We start from the raw sequence: 23,330 nt of genomic DNA, 5'->3' as shown, positions 1-23,330 counted from the left end.
CCTCCAACAAAAGCTCTGACCTTCTAAATGCTGGCATTTGTTCAGCCCGAGCTCAGAGCAGGCCACAATCGAGCATCCGCATGCTGGAGAGAGGGAGGAAAGACAGCAGTTCAAGAAGAGCTGCACCGTCACATGTAAGAGAAGCAAACAAAAGATAGGAAAAAAATCTATAAAAATACAAGAGAGGAAACATTTCAAGGAACGGAGCAGGACAGTCATCGGAAGCCTGTTTGTATTTAGTGATAAAAGGGGAAAAAAAGAAAGAAGAATCCTGAGAGTACGTGAGGATTTCTCTGCACACGATGTTCTGGCAAGGCCTGCTAATAATCAGCCATAATCCTTTTGGACAAGCCCCCTCGTATGGAAATATAATGAATGTTAAGCGAAATCAGCAACAGGCCCGAATTACGGCCAAGGCCCAATAGGAGAACAGGTGCAGGCGGCTAAGCTATAGGAATAAAACCGTCCCGCCACACAACTGTGTACAGACAAAAGAAGAAAGGGGAAAAAAGTCAATCTCATGCATTATTCAGCGGAGGGGAGGCTGTCTGCCAGGGGTCAGGCTGTCTTGACCTTTGTGACAGGAAGTGAAAGGGAGATCGGTGGCTAGGAAAGCCCTGATCAGCGCCAGAGTCAGGACGGTATTATTAGATCCGCGGATGAAGACGAAGCTGAAGAAATCACCCACAATCCTCTCCTGACGTAGTGGTCTGCTATCACGGGTGCTAACCTGTCTGGTAGAGCTTATGTAGCGCACATCACTTTTATGCTAGACCCCTACGATCCATCTCACCCACTATTTTTTACCTTCTTTCAAAATCCCTGCAGATCAATAATCCATGCCAATGCGGGGGTGAAATATTTAAAGATGCACTGCGATCGAATTTCTGCAACAGCTGTTAAATGCAACTAACTTTTTCTTTCTTTTTCTTTTTTCCCCCCTTTTTTTTCCTAAGCTGTACCAAAGTCCAAGAGAAAATAGGATAAACAGATGTCTGGCTTGCCTACAGGAAAATAGGACACATTTGGAATGATAAGTCTCCTAAACTCCATTGAAAATGCCAGGAGCGTGAGGGTGCCAGTTACTGTCCGCGCCCGTGCCAGCGAGCAGCGCGCCTGGCCCGTGTGCCATCTGGGAAAAAATGGTGCTGAGAATGTTATCGATAATGGATCACGAGTTACCCTGGTCAGCATGGCCCAGTGCTGCATAAAAATTTCTCTTTCCCTCTCTCTCTCTGTCTTTCTGATTCCTTGTCTTCCTTTCTCTTCCCTTTTCTCTCCCCCCTCAGTCAAATGTTTTGATTGTAACGTAATCGGCCCTCTCTTGTCCGCCTAAACAATCCCTCCATTCACTTTCCAGATTCACTCCCTCCATGTCCGCACAAACCATTATATCCAAGTGCCTGTTGAACATGCTCATATGAAGGCATCCCTGCTTTCCTCACCCCAGTCATTTCAAGTCCACAAACCATTTGGTCAAACAGATCCTGGTCCACAGTGTTGTAGAGAGGGACATGGGCAGAAATTAGTCTGGAAGTTGGTCGAGTGTGGAGGAATTTGCCTTGTTCCATATCCATCGTCCCCCCGCTTGTAGCCAAAGACATAGTTTGGCAAAAAATCAAAAACCCCAAATGTAGTTGATTAGCAGAGACATGTTTAACATCTGAAGTATGCTTCTTTAGTTTTTGACAACAAGCAATGGGAGCTTATCACCGAGTAGCATTCTGTGAAGTATGTGCCTACATCATCATTGCCCTAAACCACAACAGCATGCTCAAATAGATTTGCTTGTGTGGTTTCTGACACTGTATGACATGCAGTTATATTAAAACAATGAACTGAACTTCAGTCATTTGAGGTTAAGATTTCAGCACTTTTAATGGGCCCTGTCCTGGCCCCTCATTCTGGGAGCGAAAGGATAAAATCATCTGCTCATAGTAGCGATACGCAGACAATGTAGTGGGCTAATGAAGCACGTCTGCCTTTGTGATCGTGCAGAACGGATGAAAACGATACTCTCGGCTCTTTCAGGCTGCCCACAATGAAAATGTGAGCTTTTTTATCCACTGTTTGAACTTACGACAATATCCCCTCCTTTTGCCGCGGCCTCTTTCCCTGAGACTCAATCCCTGCTCCACTGTTCCCCTTTTCCTATTTTACTTGTGTTACATGCATTGTCCACCAGATTGAAGCACAAAGCGCTGACACCCGATCTCTCTAACTCTATTTAGCCGGGACACAAAGCCAAGCAATTTATGGGAAGAGCCAGTGCGTTAAATATCAATGACGCCCTGTTGTACAGTGTTCACCATGTGTCTCTTTGAAGGTAAATATATACTGTAAGCTGGCTACATGGATGAATGGGCTCAGTGTGGCCAAGACATCGCAGGAACTACCAAAGAGGAAGTGAGGCATGTTTTATCTTTTGCTCCGAAATCCAAAACAAACCTCCCTCATGCACACGGCTCCACTCCTCCTCTCTTCACTCTGCTACAGGGCAGTGTAACACAATTCTCTCCATTAAAACATCCTGCTGCTAATTACTGTTCACACGCTGTAGCAGCGTATCAGCGTATCTGTTCAAACGCTCCATTCGTTCACGCGGAAGAAACGGAAGGTTACGCAGCGAGGCTCATGCTTGTCACCTCAAACGCTCCGCTTAGCAAAGCAGATACAGCAGGAGAAAAGGTTACACATGACAGGGACAAGTTAATCCTTTTGATCAATGCATTTGACAGTAAATAATCCTTATTTAAATGATACTCACAACAGCCCACATTGTCGGAGTCAACGACTGCAGGTCAAATAACAACATTTTCACAACTATTGCTCTTCTATTCCGACTACTAACATGTCAGTGCTCTCTGTTCACCATATCAAATCAGTACAATTCTCCTTGTGCAGCCTGATTTGCTTCACATTATCATGTAGAACAGCAATGTTTCCAAATCATAACCATATGACGTGTGACAGGAGGAAACTCGTAGAGCTCAAAGCATGCAAGCACGGCCATAAATTCAGCACCCAGGGAGTGAGTCTTTTTTTCCGACACTTGACACACACACGCACACACACTGTGACATGCGCACATACTACATGCTAGTCATGAGTGACAGCAGCAAGTGGTTGTCCCTATTTGATTACTAATAAGAGAGATGTTCCCTCTGTCAGATACCAAACATTCTCCACTAAGCAAACAGCTATTTCAGCTAGTCAAACATTAGCATTGCTGTCCACTGGCGGTGCATATTTTTGCCTCGGCTTGTCTCATCGCATTTCTACCGCCACAATCTAATTTCTCACCCGGCGGACAGCAAAGTTCGTGATGGGGAGATAAGTCTGCCACATCAACGGAGCACAGTGAGACAGAGAGAGAGAGGGAGAGAGAGAGAGAGAGAGAGAGAGAGAGAGGGCCATGCTCTCTTGCTACTGGCACGGTGCTCCAGTCGTTCATGGCTTTTGCTGCAGCCTTTATGGAGCAAGGTGGGCTTGTTCTAGCTCACTAATCTCCAAGAGGCCCAGGCAGCAGAAGTAGCAGCCAGCGCACTGTACCTCATCTGCCCCACACGTGTACACTCTGCCGAGATAATTGGTGATAAGGAAGCACTGCAAGACTTGCTGAGTGTTTGTAACCTTGAGGTAGAGCTCACAAAAGAGAGTCATAAGCACATGAAATAAAATTAAACAGAGAAGAAGAAAAACATCAATTACCAATGCTGCAGGAGCCCGTGTATTTAAGCACGATAAAGCTAATGTTATCAACATGTAAGAGCCAACAACCAGCTGAGAAATATTACTCATTACCCAGGAGTAGCAGTACGGAAGAAGAACATAAACACACACACACGCACACATACACTCGCACGCGCTAACGCTCTGCCGCACTGTGGACCCTATAAGAGAAACAAAGCCTGTGTGAAGCTGTGAACAGGCATCTCTAGCGCTTACAGAGAAGATAATAGGGGAAGAGGAGACAGAGGCGAATAAAGCACTTGTTAACAAATTAGGATGAAGAAGGAGGCAGAGCCGCAAATCTTAAAGCCAAAAAAACGCTCTCTAGGCATAAAGGACTGCTCGCCCGGCAGAGTGGAAGGGCTAAGGAAACTACTTCCCCTGACAACTCAGCTAGCAATTACAGAGTCCCTAAAGACACCCCCGGGTTTTTCCAAGTCAACCCACCTGCGCAGGGCAAACACACACACACACACACATCCACTCTAACGGCGAGTGCCCGGCCTAGCACAGCTAGGTAGACACGGGTACAACACACCAACACACTCCCAGAAAGGAGGAGGAAAAGAAGAAGAAGAAAGGAGCAGGCCCTTACCTGTCGATGATTACAGGGTCTGAGGGTGTCTCGTTTCTGTTGCCACAGCTTTTCTTGTCACAACACCGGCTGTAAACGACAGACAAACAAACAACGAGGTTCAGGAGGCAGTCTGCATGAAAGTATTAGTGCCTCAGCTCCATCACTTTCTCAATCCCTTTATATTCAGATAGGCGGAGGATGCTGGCTGGCCATCCCTGACGCTGTGCGGTTTTGGGGCGAAACGGGTGGTAGGTAAACCAGAAGATGGGGAACAGCATGTCTCGGTGTTTGTCTTGGTGCTGAGCAGCGGACAGGACGGGGGTGTGTTGTGGAGGAAAGGGGGGAGTGGGGGGGTGCCAAGAGGCAGGAGGATCACTTTCACAGCTTCGCCTTTTGTTTACCTCTAATTGTCAAGCTGTTATATCTGGAGAGGATGCAAGATGCCACCTTCAACCAGCGTTTCTGTGGGGCACTTATTAATTACCGGCTCAAAAGCCTGCATCAATCTCTCACAATGTGCCAATGCCTCCATTTTGAGGGCCCCGACGACGCTCCCCATTATGAGTGCTTTAATTAATGCTGAAATGCTACAGGAGAAAAACACACACGTTATGCCTCTTGCATTTAAAGAAGCACACTGGTATAATGGTTACATGTCCAAATGAGCTAAATTAACACCATATGGTATGGAAAATATGTAAAGCTCTTCTAAGCTGACAGCTAAAGTGATTAAAGAAAGTGTACGGACCTCCACTTGTGTGTACGAATCAAAAAAGAAACACATCTGTGAGAAGTCCCACGTACTCGCAGCACAAGAAGCCATGACAAACAGCGGCAACAACACGTTGTGTTATCTGTGAAGCGCGTCAGCACACAGAAAGAGCTGTGTTTAGTATGTTAATGCCTCTTCAAACACAGCCCCGACTGCAACACATGAGTGGGGGCTAATGGTGGGCAGTGGCAGAAAATGGCACTGTAGCATGACCTTTATGCCTGTTAGTGATGCCTGACGTCGGTGGGTGAAACAGGATTGCTTGTACTCTTCATCCTTTCCTTTTATTTTTTTGTATTGCACTTGTCCAATTTGGGCTTTGTAAATAGCAATGCCATTGTCTGGCAGGCTGAAAGCTGTTCATGTTGCACATGGCATCTTGCAACAATATCTGAAGAAACAAAATAAAATTGGAAGAATATACAGCATCATTTTCCTTTGCATCTTGATTCATACAAATTATGATGAGGTTGCCTCCCTGTGCTTCAACACCACTGCTCTGAGAGGCCTGAGTCGACAGGCAGTTCAGTGGGAAATCCCTTTAAACCTTTCGCAAACTTAACTTCGCCGCCAGTGGAAAGTCAGCGAGCAGAGCGTGCATGTGGTAACGCTACAGTCCAGGTCGAGCCAGATAAATCCAGGTCCCTCCGCAGATTTCATTCGCCTTTGTGGAGTGATTTGTTCGCGACCAGAGGCAGAACAGCGTTCACAGCAGCCCAAAGCAGCGCACACCACCACCATCATCATCATCATCATCCAATCCACAGCTCATCCAGGGCCAAGCTCCTAGTGCGTTCATGCACCGAGCCCCGCGTCCCACCTACAGCTCTTTGTCCTTTCTCAAGCCAGTTTTCTCCACGATATGCAAATATAAATCAGCTGCGTCAAATTTAGCAATTAGCCAAACTAGTTTCTCTATTTTTCCCCGAAATCGTGCTGAACAGGTACATGGTCATGACATGCGTGACTTGTTTGGGTAGATTTATTTTTCTTACCTGCACATAATTTCGTGTGTGAGGAGAACTCGGCACATTTCTGGGTTTTTGTCTTGGCCTTCATAAATGATAGCCTGAGAAAAGAAAGACGGACATTAGTGAAAAGTGTGCTTAACCACGTGATAAGCAGGTGTCATGTTCGCTGGTGCCGCACAGCGAAATGTAGGAATCAGACCAGATCAGATCAATAAAAACACGATGTTTGATTAAAGTTACGGTTTTTATAGAAGCATAAAATTACGAGCTTGACACATAATAAAATATCACATTTGTGAATTGCAATATTTAAATAATAACAATAATAGTAATAGTAATAATAATAATAATAATAATAATAATAATAATAATAAAAATAATAATAATAATAATAATAATAATAACACGTTGGAACAATTATGCACGAGCCTAGGCCACATATTAACCAAACCCCTATTAGGAATATTTCATTCACTTTTTCATTTGAAATTTAACTACAGTAGATATGAATAATAATAGATATTATAAATGATAGTTATAAGATTGCTTTATAACACAGTTCCCCTGAATGCACGAGGAGGCTGCTGTGTGTGAGGTGAGTGTGAGCGCTTGGCAGGTTGGTGCTGCTGATAAGTAAAGTGGCATTAATAAGAGTTAGTGAATGAGAAGCCGCATATGCTGCAGTGTGTGTGTGTGTGTGTGTGTGTACATGTGTGTGCGTGTGTATGTGTGTGTGTGTGTGTGTGAGTGTGTGTTGGGGGGTGTAGATGGCCTGCATGCAGATGGCCGCGCTGCACAAGACCCGAGAGCTCTAATGTGCACATATTTGAGGGGAAAGTGCTAATGGGCAATCTGCTGTTTATTTTAGAGCCGCTAACAATGATTTCTCCCTCTCTCTCTCTCTCTCTCTCTCTCTCTCTCTCTCTCTCTCTCTCTTTTCCTTCTTCTTCTTCAGATAAAAAGCTGAACGCGCTGTACGGTTCACTAACTTTTGAGCATTGGCTTTAACAGATGGCGCAGAGCTGGAGGTGCGCTCTCTCTCTCTCTCTCTCTCTCTCTCTCTCTGTCTCTCTGCATCTCTCTTTTTCTCGCAACCCTCGCTACAACACCACCCTGATGCTTTTGTAGCGCGCGCGCATGAATGTGGTGAAGGGCTCGAGACCAAATTAAATTTTGCTTGATAAAACTGCGCCTAAACGCGCGTTGGCGCGCGTGATGGAAATGACAAAAGCAACAAAAAGACAAAAAGAGAAAAAAATGTAGTATAATAAAGTAACAAAATCAAATATTAATATTGCAAATGTGTATAAAAATGTAAATAATAAAAGGATTAATAATGAAATGCTAGTACTAATAAAAGTAATAATAATAAAAAAATGCACAAATAAAAAATAATAATATTAATACTACTACTACTACTACTACTACTACTAATAATAATAATAATAATAATAATAATAATAATAATAATAATACAGTTTTCACAAATAATAAACAATAAACAAAAGTCCGCGCACGTGATATTATTAAACTGAGTCTAAGTCTAGTCCAGATCTTTTAAAACGGACGATGACCCGTGGGTGTGTATGCGCGCGCGCGCGTGTGTGTGTGTGTGTATCTGCTGTGACTTTCTCTGATTTTGCTCTGATTTATTTCCACTCAAAATCTGAAAATCTATAAAGCTGCTGTTCAGCCTCATTGGCTCTTTGATCACTTCCACACCAATTAGGCCGCAGAACACAATAAACCTGCACATCCCTGTTATTATTTCATTATTCCGCTGTTATTCCTGTCGGCTATCTGACAACATGAGCAACGACATGAGCACAGACAGTCTGCGAGCGGCTGGATCTGCGGTTCTCTTCAAAACCGCGCAGAAATCAGCCGTTAGGAATAAAAGGAGGGATCGCTTTTACATGATGTCCAGTATGAGTCTCTCTCTCTCTCTCTCTCTCTCTCTCTCTCTCTCTGTCTCACTCTCTCTCCACTCTATGCCCACCGGAGTCACCACAGCCTACTGAGGGACCCTTCATATTATTTGACACTAAATGTAGAACTAATGCAATAAATCTGTCTCTGGTCATTAAACGCTAAATTTTAAAGGGAAAATCATTAAATGTCACAAAACAACCCGGATGTTCGCCCTGATAAGGACACAAACGCCCAGTTAAAGTTCGCATTTAACACAAACGCTAACGGGATGTTTCATTTTCCTCAAAGGAAGCACGGACTCCTCCCGCTGATGGTCGAATGTGAATAATTATTGAACAACTGAAACATATTTATTTGTAAAAGGCGGGAAAATCGGACTGAATTAGTAGATTTGAGAGCTGAAGAGGCTGAGTAACTTCAGGATCATATCAAATAAATGAGAGAGAATGAAGGGGAGAGAGAGAGAGAGAGAGAGAGAGAGAGAGAGAGAGATGCAGCTGATAACAAGGAGGGAAGGACCACAGCTTATTTTAGCCCGCTTTCATCAAGCCTCCTTATAATTCATAGGCCAAACTGGTCAAAAGCGCGAGGTTGTTTTTTTTTATTATCGTTATTTTTTAAATCTCAGATCGTCTGTCAACTTCGACTAACTCTGCAATAAATTATCCAGCAATAACACACTCAATCAGACCTGCCAGACCCCCCAAAATCCTCACATCTAACCCACCAGCAGCGTCATGCAGCCAAAGAGCAGCCGAGCTAATTTAGGAAAATCGCAGACTAATAAATAATGAGAAGTGAAGTGTTCTTACCTGCTTGGTCATGGAGTCGATTAACCTCACGTAGAGATCCTGCTCTGTTCGCACTCCTGAAATCAGAGGGAGAGAGAGAGTTGGATTGAGAGACATTGCACATTTATTACAAACACACAAGCCGTTAAAACAATATAAAAATATCATCCGTCAAAAATTACAGTTTCAGCACGCGAGCGTCACTGACGCAATACAGTGCAATATTACTGAACTTTATCGACTAACAGGCAGAAAAGCCAAGCACTGAAATGAGGTCCATTACACCGTCACACAACAGATGAAACTTTTCTTCAGGTTGTGTTTGATTTTAATGCCGCTTCTCTGCTGTTGGCGTGTAATCAGAGCTTTGACTCACCGTTGCTGTATAAAAGTTGTAGTTTGTAATGAATCCCATTGTTAGTTTTTTCACTGTTTGGTTCCTGAAAACAAGCAGTGGGTAAAATCAGAATAGGACTGTTGACATTTAAAAAAACAGAAAAGGCATTTCTAAAATTTAATAACGCACTTTTAGCCTTGTGTTTATTTCTGTAGCATTTTTCAGTTTCCGAGCGAGTTTCTGATCATTATGATAACAACAACAGCAACAAGACAACTGTGATAATAATAATAATAATAATAATAATAATAATAATAATAATATTAATAATAATAATAATAACTTTGCTACGCTTTTATAAATAACTGGGCGCTATGAATAAACAAAGCTCCCAAAGTTTCTCATCCAGTAAAAATATCTCAAAGTCAGGGTCAAATACGTGATAATTACTAAGTACATGGTTGTTTTAGTCCATCGCGCGCCAGATCATTGTTTTCCTATTTTTACCGTAATTGAGCGTTCATTTTCAGCGCATTGTGCGCGGCGTGTTTACGTTCAGCGCTTTATCCTTTACAGATGAATAATAAATAGTAAACAATGAATAACAGCTCTGTAAAAAGTCTAAAGGCACCACAGAGCCGTGGCTTACTTTCTCCTTCTCCACAAAGTCCACGAAGGCCGTCCTCTCGATCTCCACCGGCTGTCCCTGCCTGTCGTACAGCGCCAGCACGAAGTGGAAGAAATTGGACTTTCTCAGGTTGGACGGAGGCTGTTTCTCGTAGTGCGCTCGCGCCAGACCAACTCCACTAGAAACGCACACAAAAAGGAACAAAAAGAATAAAAATAAAATTGAAAACACGTGGAAAACGAGGAAAAAGCGAGTGGATGTGTTTGTGATGGAGAAAGGAAATGCAAAATATAGCCGGCGGAAATATCTTTCTTTTTTCCCCCTCTTTTTCTTTTTTTTTCTTTTTGTGTTAATTCTGTGGAGAATTCCTAAACGGCCCCTGAAACAGCTGGCCCGTGGAGAGATGCGTGTGGGAGAGTGTAACTGATACGCTGGCAGTAGTGCTGGGATTGGAGAAATGCATTTTTAGGATAAAAAATAAATAAATAAAGCAAGAACTGAAAAACGCAAAGCTCAAGGCCGTGTGTTTGGTACCTCTGCGCGGCCGTGTTGGCGTCCACCACCCCGGCCGTGTGCATCCAGGACCTGACCGGGTTCATCCCGCTGCCCAGCGGCTCCTCCTTCATACTCGTCCCCCCTCGCGGTATGTTGTCCTGAATCCCGAACATGAATGCAGGCGGTGCGGTGGAAACGACGAGGAGAAAAAAAACACACACACACACAAACACGCACAGCCCTAGGATCCTCCGCGCGAGGACGGCGTGAGGATAGACAGAGCGAGGGGTAGAGAAAGTTTTGCTCGTGTTCTGCTCGCGATGGAAAGGGGGGAAAAAAGTAAGTAAAAATACACAGAATTAAAAGCCCAGTGCGCGAAGTCTCGGCTCCTCGGATCAGCGCAGCATCAACGATCCCGGTGCAGAAGTGAAAAGTGAAGGCAAACAAACAGCTCTGCGCGGCGACGTGGTTGCTGTAGTTGTGGCTGCTGCCTTTTTATTTTCTTTACTTCTTCTTTCTCTTCTTCTCCTCAATGTTCAGCTAAACATTTCTTGCAACTTTGCGCCGCGGCGATGCTCTCAGTCTCAGGCTCGGTCCATCGTGCTCAGAGCGCAGTAACGGCAGCAGCATCCCCGAGTGGAAAAAAAGAACAGGATAAAAAACAAAGCAAAATAATAAATACAAAACTGTGAAAAAGGCAAAAGATGCAGGAGCTGGGAAGCGCCTCGCTTTGCTGTAATGGAGCACTTCTGGCTCCCCCTTTGAAAAAAAAAAAGACAAATAAAGGCGCGCAGGATGGAGGGATTTTTTCGCCGCCGCTCGCGTTTTTTCCCGGCACGCGGGGAAGAAGAGAGGAGGAGGATGATGATGATGAGGGGCCTTCAGCGTCTCGCGGACTGGATGGAGGCGCACTAAACTCAGCCCTCTTTCCCCCAGGACTGCAACCTTTCCCGGGAGCCAAAACTCCAGACCCGCGGGAGCCGCGCTGTCAGAGGATGACGCGCGCAGGAGGCGGGGCTTTGACCGTATAAGGGAAGGGGGAGGGGGAAGGAGGGTTGGGGGGTAGGTAGAAGAGTTGGGGGGGTAGTTGGAGAGGAGGGGGGGTTGATGCTTCCTGTCGCACGAGTTACCCAGGAGGAGAGAGAGAGAGAGAGAGAGAGAGAGAGAGAGAGAGAGCAGCTGTGATTGCAGGCTTTCTGATAAAACAACGTGTGGAGTTTAGAGTTAGAAAGAACAATAATAACAATAGACTGAACAATAATAATAATAATAATAATAATAATAATAATAATAATAATACAAACGTTGGTAATCCGTAGGCCTTAGTACTGTTTATTGTATGCAATTTGTTTTTTAAAAGTACCAGTAAATTAACAGAAACTGCAAAAACAAAAACGTAAATAAAATGTAAATTTACAGCATAACGCTCAAAATTCTCAGACAAATTTATTAGTGACGGAATTAATTTGCAAAGTGAACTTGATTATTTTCTCTCATTTTCATTTTTTAAGTTAAAAAAAGAAAAAAGTAATAGACTGACCACTGATGGGCTCAGAGGACTCTAACTGGCCGCTCGCGCGCGTCCGAGCTTTATCTCCCCGTTCAGAGCGAGACCATCACCGTCCGTGCATCGCTATGGAAGCAGCAACAGCAGCAGCAGCAGCAGCAGCAGCGGACATGTGGATTAGCTTCTCCAAAACGAGCCTCACATCTCCAAAAGCGTCTGGCGTGTTAAAGAGCCTCCACTGCTTCATGCACGCGCAAAGTTGGAAGTGTGTGAAGCGCTGCAGCGGGCTACTCACACTCTCACACACTCTGCCACACACACGCGCGCGCGCGCGAGAACACGCGCACACGCTCGCTCACTCACTCACTCACTCACTCACTCACTCACTCACTCACTCACGCACGCACACGCGCGCTCACGCACTCCTGGTTGCAAATCGTGTTCTGAAAACTGCACTTGGAAAAAAAAAATAGAGAAAGAAAAAGAAAAGAAAGAAACTGGAAAGGCTCGTGGGATGCAGTGCGTCCACCCCACGAGCTCCAGACCAAACCGAGCCTGTCTGAAAATAAACAAGAGCTTTTTTAAGAAGAGTGGTTATTATTTTTGATACGGGGTAAGGTGATTCTCCTCCTTCTCTTCTCTTCTCTTCTCTTCTCTCTCTCTCTCTCTCTCTCTCTCTCTCTCTCTCTCTCTCTCTCTCTCTCTCTCTCTCTCTCTCTCCCTACCTCTCTCTCTCCCTATCTCTCTCTCAGCCAGTTGTCAGGGTGTGTGTTCATGTTAATCTTTGAATTAATGGGCGAAAATTGAACTCCGATGTGGGTTATCCAGGGACCCGGAGGGTGGGATGGGGATGGAGGGATGGAGGGATGGAGGGAGGAGGAGGAGGTGTGTGGGGGGGGGACGGAGAAGATGTGAGAAGAGAGATGTGTTTTAGAGAGCAATCTGTTTGGCTGGTGTTGGGGGTTAATGACTATTGCCAAAGATAAAGTGAATTAGCAAAGCTGTTGCTCCTGCCTCGCCTCCTGAAAGCCATTACTCTGCCTGGCCGTCTAATTAAATACGTAAGTAATAAAATTATTACGTTTTATGACAATTTAAATCATAATGAGATTATTTATCTTTGACGCGGCGCGAAATTGATTCAAGTCTGTGGTCGCTTTTCATTTTTATTTTCACTTTTTTTAATGTAACATCAAGAGCTTGTAGGTTCGTGTTTCATGCTCCTCTAAATGATCTCGATGTTGTGTTTTGCAAGTTGAACTTCTGATCCTTTCTGTGACGTCTGTGGCTAAATGACGCTATTTGATAAGAAATTGGCGTTGCGTTTTTCCAAATGTAAAATTCCCGCTATTTTTCACATTGAAATAAAATACACATCAAAATGTAACTTCGCTACACATCAATAGTCCTCCTGGTTGCTTTCGTGTAATTGTAATCTACAGTATCTTTAATACAGATTACACACCAAAGCGATTTCAATCTGATTCCCAAATTAGGGTTTTAGAGTAAATCCCTTTAAATCTGATACTGTTGACTAGAGATGGCGAGATGAAGGGATGGAGGGATGGCGAGATGGAGGGATAGATGACGGAGAGAGGCAGGGAGGGAGGGGTTGGGGTGTGTGGGGGGGAGAAAAGTTCAACAATCCCATCGCGTAGGTAACGATCCCGTCCTAAAAAGGGGGACTTTTAAACCTTATTTGACAACAAATGCAGCTGCCCCTCTATTTTGGAAGATATTAGGCGAAAATGAATGCAAATCTGTGTTGAGGAGCCATCTGGCCGGAGAGGGAGAATCAGCTGCTGCCGCTGCGCCTGAATCCATCTCAGCTCATTTTGCAGCCTCATCTGGCCCCGCAGCCAAAGCAGCGAAAAAAAGAGATTTTTAATTCGCCAACTTTAGCCTTTTCCAAAAAAAAAAAAAAAAAAAAAAAGGAAGATTTGTTATTTCTATTTCAAATTCGTTCGTGATTAATGATGAGTGAGTTTTGAAAGATTTCTAATGTCAGAAATATTTCATTTATTGTGGAAAAAAAAGACGAAAAAAAAACTTTTATATTGAAAGAAACTTTTAGTCTTTAGTGAAATGTAAACAGTGTTTTGCTCTCAGGGTCATTATGAAAGAAGACACCTGCTAATGTAAAAACCAACCTATTAGTCCGTAATCAAAGCGATTGATTGATTATTATTATTCTTAATAATAATAATAATAATAATAATAATAATAATAATAATGTCTTCTTTGTTTATACTGGTTCTAATTGGTTTGTTCTGGCTCTGTAACGTGTGCTGTGGATTTAGTTGTCCTGGGCTAGATCTTATGCAGAAAGTGTGCTAACAGCGAGCAGCGGACAAAGAGAAAGTTAGTCATGCAGAAGGTGTGTGTGTGTGTGTGTTTGTGTGTGTGTGTGTGTGTGTGTGTGTGTGTGTGGCTTTGAATAAGATTTGCTTGGTGTTTGCCCGAGACCTCCCGAAGAAACGCGCCTCCTCCTCCTCCTCCTTCATTGTGCGCGAAGTGTTTCCTTTTGTGTGAATTTATACGGGCCGAGGCTTCAATGATCCCCTGCAAAAAAAAAAAAATAATTTGCATTTAAATAGCGACATCAGCCCATTCGCGTGCCACACACCGGCGGCTTTCCCAGATGTCAAAGGCGAAGTCAGTGAGATGGCCAGTGCCCAGCTGTCCTCCTCCTTCTTCTCCTCCACCTCCTCCTCCTCCTCCTCCTTCCTTTCTCTTCGTCTTCCTCGTGCATGCCATACCCACGTAAAAACACGCGGGGTCCTCCCCTATTTGCCCCCCCCCCCACAACCACCACCTCGGCCCAGTCCAGATGAGCCTCAGGTCTGCCTCTGTGGACTCTGGAGGAGCTCCAGAGCTCGAGCAAAGCGGAGGAGTAAGAGTGGGGAGGCTTTTCATCTTCACGTTGAGACATGAAACTAAATCACAACTGCACTTATATTCCTCCAGTGAGGCTCTGAAACGGACTGCAGTCCAGAGCACGTCCAAACATCCTAACCCAGAGCAGAGCATGAGCGCAGCTGACCAAACGCACGCTTGACCACACTGTAGATACGGTGTGATGGATGCAGAATGCAAGCCGGTCAAGTTTGAGCTCGACTTGGTTTGAGGATGGATGGGCAGGCTTGGTGACCCCGTGTGGACGCGCATCTATCAGCGCCACATGAGCAGTCAGCTATCACAGACTCGGGAAGGAGGCTGGAGTTGTAATCACGCATTTACTGAACATCCAAACTCAACCAGAGACAATAATCGCCTGTTTTAAAGTGGACGGGTTTTTTGCGCTAAAATTTTGGCGACAGTAGCGAATTTGCTGAGCGTACTAAAGCGGGCTCGCGTGTTGTGGGCACTGTGGGTCTCTGATAGATAAAGATCAGGCAGTGAGCTCCGGCACAGGCACTAAATCAATCATTCAGCGGTGTGTTTTAAACTGTTGCATCGAGTCTAAGGCTTAATGGCGCTCAGTGGCACCTGTAATAAAGAGCAGAGTGGAGGTATATAAACAGGTAATTACACATGACTGTCATCATTCAAACGCATTATTATTGTAGAAGGAAAACAAATGTGTCAGCGACGTATTAATGGGCGTGCAGAAACAAACCGAATACGTACACATTTTACGTATCTAACAAAATAGTAGCTCTGAATTTTGCCAACTTTGAGTCAGGGAGCAAACGACTGAATACATGAAAAGCAAATAAACGAATAAATGAATGAATAAATAAATAAATAACAAAACAAACATTAAAAGCGAAAATTCCAAGACCGATAGCGGAACAAAGAGATGCTTTTTGTTTGATCAGGGTTGTAAAATTGACTAAGACACCGAATCTCTGTTTTAAAGCTTTGAGCAGCGTTCGCTGTATAAGCTGAAAGAGGGGGTGGTGGGTGGGTGGGGGGCAGAAAGCAGAGGGGCAGGTCTGCACGGTTCTTTTACCCCCCCCCCACCCCTCCACCCCTGCAGCCCCGTTCTGAAATTTGTTAAAGAGCGCCTCCTATCGTCTCGCCGGAGGAGTGCAGCCCGCTCACAGCGCTTCTCTTTACCCAGTATCGTACATCGCGCGGATTTTACACGCCTGGGTCAGACTTCTGTTTTATTTTAGTCACTTTAACGGATTTTTCATCCGTTTATATGCGATAGCTTACATTGTATTTCAAAATCTTTTGGAAATGTATCTCATATTAAACGAAACCGGCGTCTACCCGCGGATATAGGCGGGAAAAATAGAAAGTTTAGAGGAATAAGACGTCATGATCATTTCTCGTGCGCATCATTTTCTTCTATAGCTCAGCGGATCAGCGCTGAACCTGCTCAAAGCCCGCGGCGCAAATAGAACAAATTATGGCCAATGAAAGACGCGAATGAATTGAGCAGCCTATGGCGCAGAGACACGGATCAAATATCACAGGCTAGATCGAGCAAAATAAACGCCGCGTGGAGCCAAAAGAAGCCCTCAGAAATATCACATATCAAACTGCGGTCTTAAGTGCGGTATTTATTTCACTCCTGAACAGCAGGAGCTGAGGGCACCTTCACTGAAAAAAAGCAGGTTTCGATTAGGTCATTTCAGATATTGTAATTGGCTTTAATTAAACATGCATCGTGCTAATTAACTCAGATTTTTTTCCTCAGCCACTGGGACTTTAGCATTGCCTGCTTTGATACACTCAGTCCAGATGTCCCAACACAATTCAGGAGGCAATAAGTTCAGCTACACAGTCGCTGGAAATAAGTTAGAGGTCTTTGGTAAGCCATAGCAGTCTGAACAGATGCTGCTTTGAATGAGGAAATTGCATCTGGAGAAGTGTCTGAGTGCTTAACAGTGAACTACAGCCTGATGTAAACTGACAGTGCCATAATAACACAGTGAATAAAAACAGGACCCACAAATAGGACAAAGACCTCTGAGAAAGACCCAGAGATGCTTCAAAGGGAGATTTATGAGCTTCTATGTTATTATTATTATTATTATTATTATTATTATTATTACAATAACCAACATTACTGTTGTTGTTGCTGTATATTGTCATTGTTCGTTGTGATAGTGATATAAATATTATGTTGACTATGATTATAAATTGTTATTATTGATTGTGAAATTGATTATAAGTATGATTATAATTGTATAATTGTTTTTGTTATATCACTGCTGCTGCAAATTTTTATTATTATGAGTTATTATTATTGTTGTTGTTGGTCGTGTTGGTGAGTGTGAAGTTTAATATTATAGTTATTATGACATTATTAATGTTACTATTACCCAAGTAATACATTAACAATAACAACAACAAAGATTCTAATAATATGATATACTCTTAACTATAAAACACACTAATAATGTACTATTACTATATGCTAACACTGTTATATATACTAATAATTATTAATATTAGTAGTAGTAGTAGTAGTAGCAGCAGTAGTAGTAGTAATATTGTTGACATAGAATATTTGTGCTGTTATCATTATTATAGACACTGTGTTAACAGTTAATCTGTCTCAGTGCGTCAGAATATCCTCCTTTGTGCAGCAGTGTGTGAGCAGGAGAAGTATGAAGTGTGATGTGAAGTGAAAGCAGGGAACATGTGAGAATGGTGAGTTATATGTGAAGGGCCTCTGCTGCCATGTAATTAGCATTTTCATTCTGCTCCTCAAATGAAGAGAGGAGCTGGGGCGGTTGGGGGGCCTGCGGGCCAGCCTCGGGCTACAGCAGACAGAGAAAGAGAAGGAAAGAAAAGACATGAATAAAGAAACCGAGACCCATTCGAGACAATTAACATGTAAAATATCCGGTGGAAATGGGGAGTGAACGGAGAGCGCGACGGTCAGCTCCACCTCGCTCCAGATATGTGGGCTGAAGTCCGGGATTAAAAAGTTTTTAGCCCAGTAATTAAAGGATCGAGGGCGAGACGAGTGTGTGTCTGCGCGTGTGACTTCCATGGAGCGCTCACACACACACACACACACACACACACACACACACTGCCACCTCCGAGTCTGATAAGTTTGGTCTCCATCACGTCCTTGATGAGATGCCGCTGACCCACTTTCTCTCAGCCCTGTTCACTAATCACACTCGGCTCGGAAGGGAAACCATCTGACCAACAGGAAAAGCCGTTGGTGTGAGTGTGAGTGCGCGCGCGCTGGCCCTTTGTACAGGATCAGTCTCGTGGCCTGTAGGTGAGCAGTGCTGGGGTCTTGTGCGGTGGCAGTGCCCCACCTACAGGCTGAAGGAGGAAAGGCCTGGGAGGAACTCGGGGGGCTGACTTACATATAAACAGACTGCAGTGGACAAATCATCATTACCTTGAAGATTTATTAATACAGTGATGACCTTAATGTAGTCATCATCATACAAGTGGACAATAAGAAGCCACAGTTTTGATAAACACCCAACAGAAATATTAACAATAATAACCAAAAGAATATGAATAATTACACAGTAATGATCATATAATAATAATAATAATAATAATAAGAATAACAACAATAATAATAATAATAAAACATATCATCTAATGTGGCTTGTGTGATATTCATAATGCATAATCATTGTTTAAGACTGGCAGCCTCAAATCGTCTGATTAGTTTCAAAGCATGTTGAGTTAACTTTCCCTATTTAAACAAACATAAAACATCAGTTGAGTTCCTAAAATGTTTTCCTACAATATTTCAAACAACTAATGCAAATAATTTCAGGACTCATGTCATTATAGTCTGCAAGCCAACATTATACAAATATACACTTCATCGTTGTCTGAAGAAAAAAGTGTCTCCTTTTTTGTTGATTTTTATGTTTCTGCATCATTTGAAAGTGACAGCTGTCCTTTACATTGTGTGGAACTTCCATGATGAAAGAGCTATTAGAAATACTCCAAAATCACTTGGAATAAAACCTTTGTACACGGATCTACAATAAAAGTTAAGAAAAAATTTGTTTTCTCTTGCAAAGTCACTATTTTCCACATACATGTTTTTCTTTGGACAGTGACGAGTTTGTATGTAATGCAACATTCATATTTCCCCAGTAAGCCTAAGTAACTGCTACATTTCTGCAATGTGTTTCATTGTCTGAAGAGGTTTGCGTTCAGGTATGACAGTCCGGAATCCCTCTTAGACCTGCCAGAACTCAGCAGCATCAAGGTCTGCACATTTGAGTTTTGACCACAACTCATTATTTCTAAAGGCTAATTTTATATCGATGTAATAAGTAAAAGCACAATTTGGTAGTTGAAATGATGTTTGAATGTTTGAATATTCAGCCCCACATAGGATGTAAAAGAACTAGCAAGTACAAAGATACTCTTACAACCAAATTAAGATACAATTCTCAAAGCCCTTTGTTTATATTATACATTACAAGAACACTGAGTCTGTCACGTTTCCTAATGTCTTAAAACTACCTGAACTGTCTGCCTATGAACAGACAGCATGTGGGATGACACACAGAAGGGTAAAGAAGAATATCAACCAACAAGTTTCACATATTTTCTACCTCAGTGTGAACAGGATTGTCATAGTTTAGTCTAGAGTTTGCATAAAAAGGGAAACAAACAAGCAAACAAACAAACAAAAAAATTAAAAAGGATGTGTGTCCTAAACATCCCATCAAATTATGGGTAAGGAGTTTCAGGTCAGTAAATCTGAGCAGATCTGTTTGTAATATTTATAATTATATATCTAGGTCATAGTTTTCAAAATGGAACTGTAACATTATTTTGGTAGACACAAATCAGCCAAAAGGTTTATATTTTAAATAAAGTCTAGTGTCCAAATTAGACAGACAGAATGTAGAGCAATCTTCGCAAAGCTGCATGTTTTCACCGAGAATGAAAATACATTTCGATTCCGAGTCCAGATCCAGGGCAGCCGCTCCTAGTAACGGTCGGTGAATGTTATGCATTTTGCCCATGGGCCACGGCTATTTTGCCAGTTGAGTATGATGATGCTTGGCCAACACAAGTGATGGCAGCAGACATCTGTTAGCCAACAGATGTGACACTAGCCAGTTATCTAATGTCGGCTCGCTAACTTGGCAAGCCAAGACCAAAGAATTTGTAGTGCAGCGAAACAGTCTCAACCGTGTGACTTGGGATCTCAACACATAACTGAGCTGAGCAGTTAATGAGAGAATGATAGAACCAGCACTGCTCTGTCATGCTGAAATACAAATGTGCAATTATATTGCGTGATGTAATTAATCAACATACAGTGGTGATGTTTGTCATTTAAATGTACATAAAACTGTTGAGCTACTTTTGCAAGTTCATCTTATTCCCATTCTGATGAGTCAGAAGAAAAGCACTGTTTGCTTTTTGTTTTTAGGTCTCATGAGACAAAACAAGCGCAAACATGTTTGTACTTATGTAAACATGAATATTGAACTTATATTTATACATTTGCTTAAGCCCAGATGAGAGTGTTCTAAATCTGTGGCAATATGGGGAGGTTAATGTAGACCACCAGCACAGATCATTTTGAAAATGTTTGAAAAAAATGTAAAATTTGCTCTTTTTTGAAGAAAAAATGCGGTTTGTATTTTATTTGCATTTGCTTTTGTATTGAATATGCATGACTCAAAATCTGATTAACAATAAAACAAACAAACAACTAGCCTGTTACGTAAAAGTCAATCACAACATGTTTGGCATCTGGAGTTTACTTGCATTGGATCTATGAGGTAAATGTAGCAAAAAAGTCTGTCTTTTTTTTTTTAAACCTAAAATCTTTATTAGCCTCACAGCTCCAGTGCAAAAAAGAAGCAAATTTCAGAAACTAACCACGCCTCGGTAGATCAACTATACTTGAGGAAATGGGGAGTATAGGTTCCAACTTTCACTTTTTGGTGAACTACTCCTTTCATAGAGGTTAGCTACCTTTACAAGCCAAAACCAAAGCCTTTAAAGGGGAATTCCATCAAGTAGATGGTGGGTTAACTGCTTCATTCTGGAGAAACGTGCCTGATTCAGAATTGGTCTCAGAGTAAAGCAAAGTAGCTCTCAAATAAAACTTATTTTTTTCAGATTTGCCAGTATTGATCCATCACTGTTGGTTTTAGATAGTAAATAAAATGGCTAAATTTGTGTTGTAGGCATGGAAATCTCTGGTTCCTATTACCACCACTGTAAAAAAAATCAAAGTAAATTACACTATAATAAACCATTTCAAATGACGGTAGTCAGAATGATGTCATTTACAGCTCAATCACACAAATTATACAGATATAAAAAAAAGAAATTTATAAACTGAGGCTGAATTACAGATATATTTGTAGGTGAATAGAATGTGCTGTATAGTTTTATATGATTTTCTCTTTTCTCCCTTCAGAACAACATCACACACCTGACGACGCCAAACGGCGTCAACATCTGAAATGGAAATGATGACGAAGATAAATTGAAAATGTGAGAAAGAACAATTATGAAGCTGCTCTATTAGTGGCTGTCCTGCTGGGAGTGTTTGGGAAAGGGGTGGGGGGTGGGGGGGGGTCAAAGTTCACTCATCCCTCTATTGCATTATTACGTTGTAGTTCATATCCCACTGGCTCTGACATGAGGGCAGAAGCGTTCAAATCACTTAGAGACCTGTATCACATGACCATCATATCAGGTCCGAATGTAATGATGTGCATTACGGGGTCATAAATGTTTAATTAAATAACCTTAATATATACGCAACCTTCGGTAATTACAGCACCCAATAATTATTTGTTGAATGCATTAATTGCATGCCATGCTTCAGCGGCTCGGACTCTGATTTATATCATTGCTCACCCAAAAAAGGGGTAGATTTTTTAAGTATGTATGTATGTATGTATGTATGTATTTATTTATTTATTTATTATCCCAAAAGTGAATTACAGTGCAGTTTTAAAATCTATCAGAGGGAGCAGGAGCGAATGGGCTGGTGTTGTTTAGCTGCTGGCTGGAAACTGCCTGCTGGACTGCCAGGTCCCTTAGCTGTAGTAAAGAGGAGGTTTTCTGATGGAGGTGAGGGTTACACCATGCTTGTGCTCTCATAGGGGGATTACTCTGTGTTCAGACCACTAAAGACTCCAGCAGAACGACAGCAAAAATGCATTAAAGGATGCACAGCATGTGAGCATCGAGTTATGACAGCATAATGCGCAGTTGTGGCCATTTCGGTTGTTTTTTGTTTGTTTGTTTTTATTTTGAAACTGTGAAAAAACATTTGAACAGTTTAAATGGTTAATTTAAAACCATCCGGTCAATATAGCAGCAAATCCTGCTATCCTAGCTTGTCTTTCATAACAACACCTTGCACCTCTAAAATGGTACCTCTATAGAAGAAGCAAAACAAAACAGTTCTTTAAAGGAATCATTGAAATTAGATTTTATTTATGAAACTTAAATGACTAAACTAAAGACCATGTCAATTTGTCAGTCTGTCATGAAATTGTCCCAAAATGTAAAGGGAAAAGGGCAGCTGGCATTTTCAAATAAAGTCCAAAAATAAATACAGGAAAAATTAGATTCCATACAATAGAGACAAAATTCATTTTCCCCATAAGCAGTTACTATATGGAATGCATTCAAATGAACATGAGCCAGGATCAGTAGACACATAATTACTTCTGTAAGTTCCCCTTATCTGCATTCTGGTGGGAAAATAGACACTGTTTGAAATGCATGCAAAAAGTGTAAAAGACTGTAAACATATTAATACACATGAGCACATATTGATATGGATAAGCACAGTCACAGAATGGGCTCAAATCTTAGTACTTTCTTAATTGCAAACCACCTCATGGAACTGGCTAGTAACTCATTCACTCACTCACTTAGGTTTAGCAGGATAGATTACCCACAAGGGGGCACCATATGCAGTCAAATAGCTTTTACATAAGAGCAGTGCTTCTCATGAATAGCCAGGTTTTCATCAAGCTGCTGAATAAAATTCAAGCAAATTACTTAAATGTCACAAATAATTACTGTGAATATTATTTTAGGTCTGTACAGCTGTTTTTTTTTTTTTGTATAATTTGATTTGATTTTGTATGATTTGATTACCCCCCTGCGACCCTGAAGGAGAAGCGGCTTAGAAAATGGATGGATGGATGGATGAATGGATGGATCATTTGATTAGATAATGTTTTATTTTTTTTGTCCACTGGTAACTGTTTTGTTATTATAAGCAAAAATGAAAACACCCAGTATGACTTATGTACTTGCCTTTATATTGATGCAGTTTTATTCAAAAATAATATTAATCTCAAGCAACCATGCAAAGCGTTACATAAAACATAATGATGGAAAAGCAGAAAGAGACACTATGTGTCTTTTTTAATGTTATTGTGATCCACCGGCACGCAATAGCACTTGAAATATAATTATAATTTTGATATTTGCAATTTCTTGAGAGTGACTCACATTTCCCCTGCACTAGTGTCAAATTCATTTTCTATTCTATTCTATTCTATTCTATTCTATTCTATTCTATTCTATTCTATTCTATTCCACACCCCTTTAAATTGTTTATACTTGATTCTAAAGCTGATTCACTAGGAAAAAGCACAATTATTACAGTGAGTGGGGCTTAAAGACAGATGAGG

General features: G+C 42.0%; 1 protein-coding gene across 17 annotated transcripts in view; it reads right to left on the bottom strand.

Moving 5' to 3' along the window:
• Positions 1-12,266, bottom strand: part of ebf3a (EBF transcription factor 3a) — a 118,369-nt gene extending 106,103 nt beyond the window's left edge. For 3 of the 17 annotated variants that reach the window (XM_017701356.2, XM_017701420.2, XM_017701464.2), the window contains exons 1-7: positions 11,776-12,265; positions 10,275-11,349; positions 9,762-9,918; positions 9,152-9,215; positions 8,797-8,852; positions 6,077-6,150; positions 4,328-4,396 (exon numbers count right to left, since the gene is read on the bottom strand). In XM_017701356.2, coding sequence (XP_017556845.1) covers positions 4,328-4,396; positions 6,077-6,150; positions 8,797-8,852; positions 9,152-9,215; positions 9,762-9,918; positions 10,275-10,408 — 554 coding nt within the window. In that variant the 5' untranslated portion in view covers positions 10,409-11,349; positions 11,776-12,265. Of the gene's footprint in view, positions 1-4,327; positions 4,397-6,076; positions 6,151-8,796; positions 8,853-9,151; positions 9,216-9,761; positions 9,919-10,274; positions 11,350-11,775 lie in introns of all 17 variants that reach the window. The other 14 variants (XM_017701437.2, XM_017701402.2, XM_017701446.2 and 11 more) reach the window with 11 other exon arrangements.
• Positions 12,267-23,330: the final 11,064 nt, after the last annotated feature.

Source organism: Pygocentrus nattereri, chromosome 13 (genome assembly GCF_015220715.1).
Source record: "Pygocentrus nattereri isolate fPygNat1 chromosome 13, fPygNat1.pri, whole genome shotgun sequence".
Lineage (NCBI taxonomy): Eukaryota > Metazoa > Chordata > Actinopteri > Characiformes > Serrasalmidae > Pygocentrus > Pygocentrus nattereri.
This window is presented reverse-complemented; position numbering and strand designations above follow the sequence as displayed.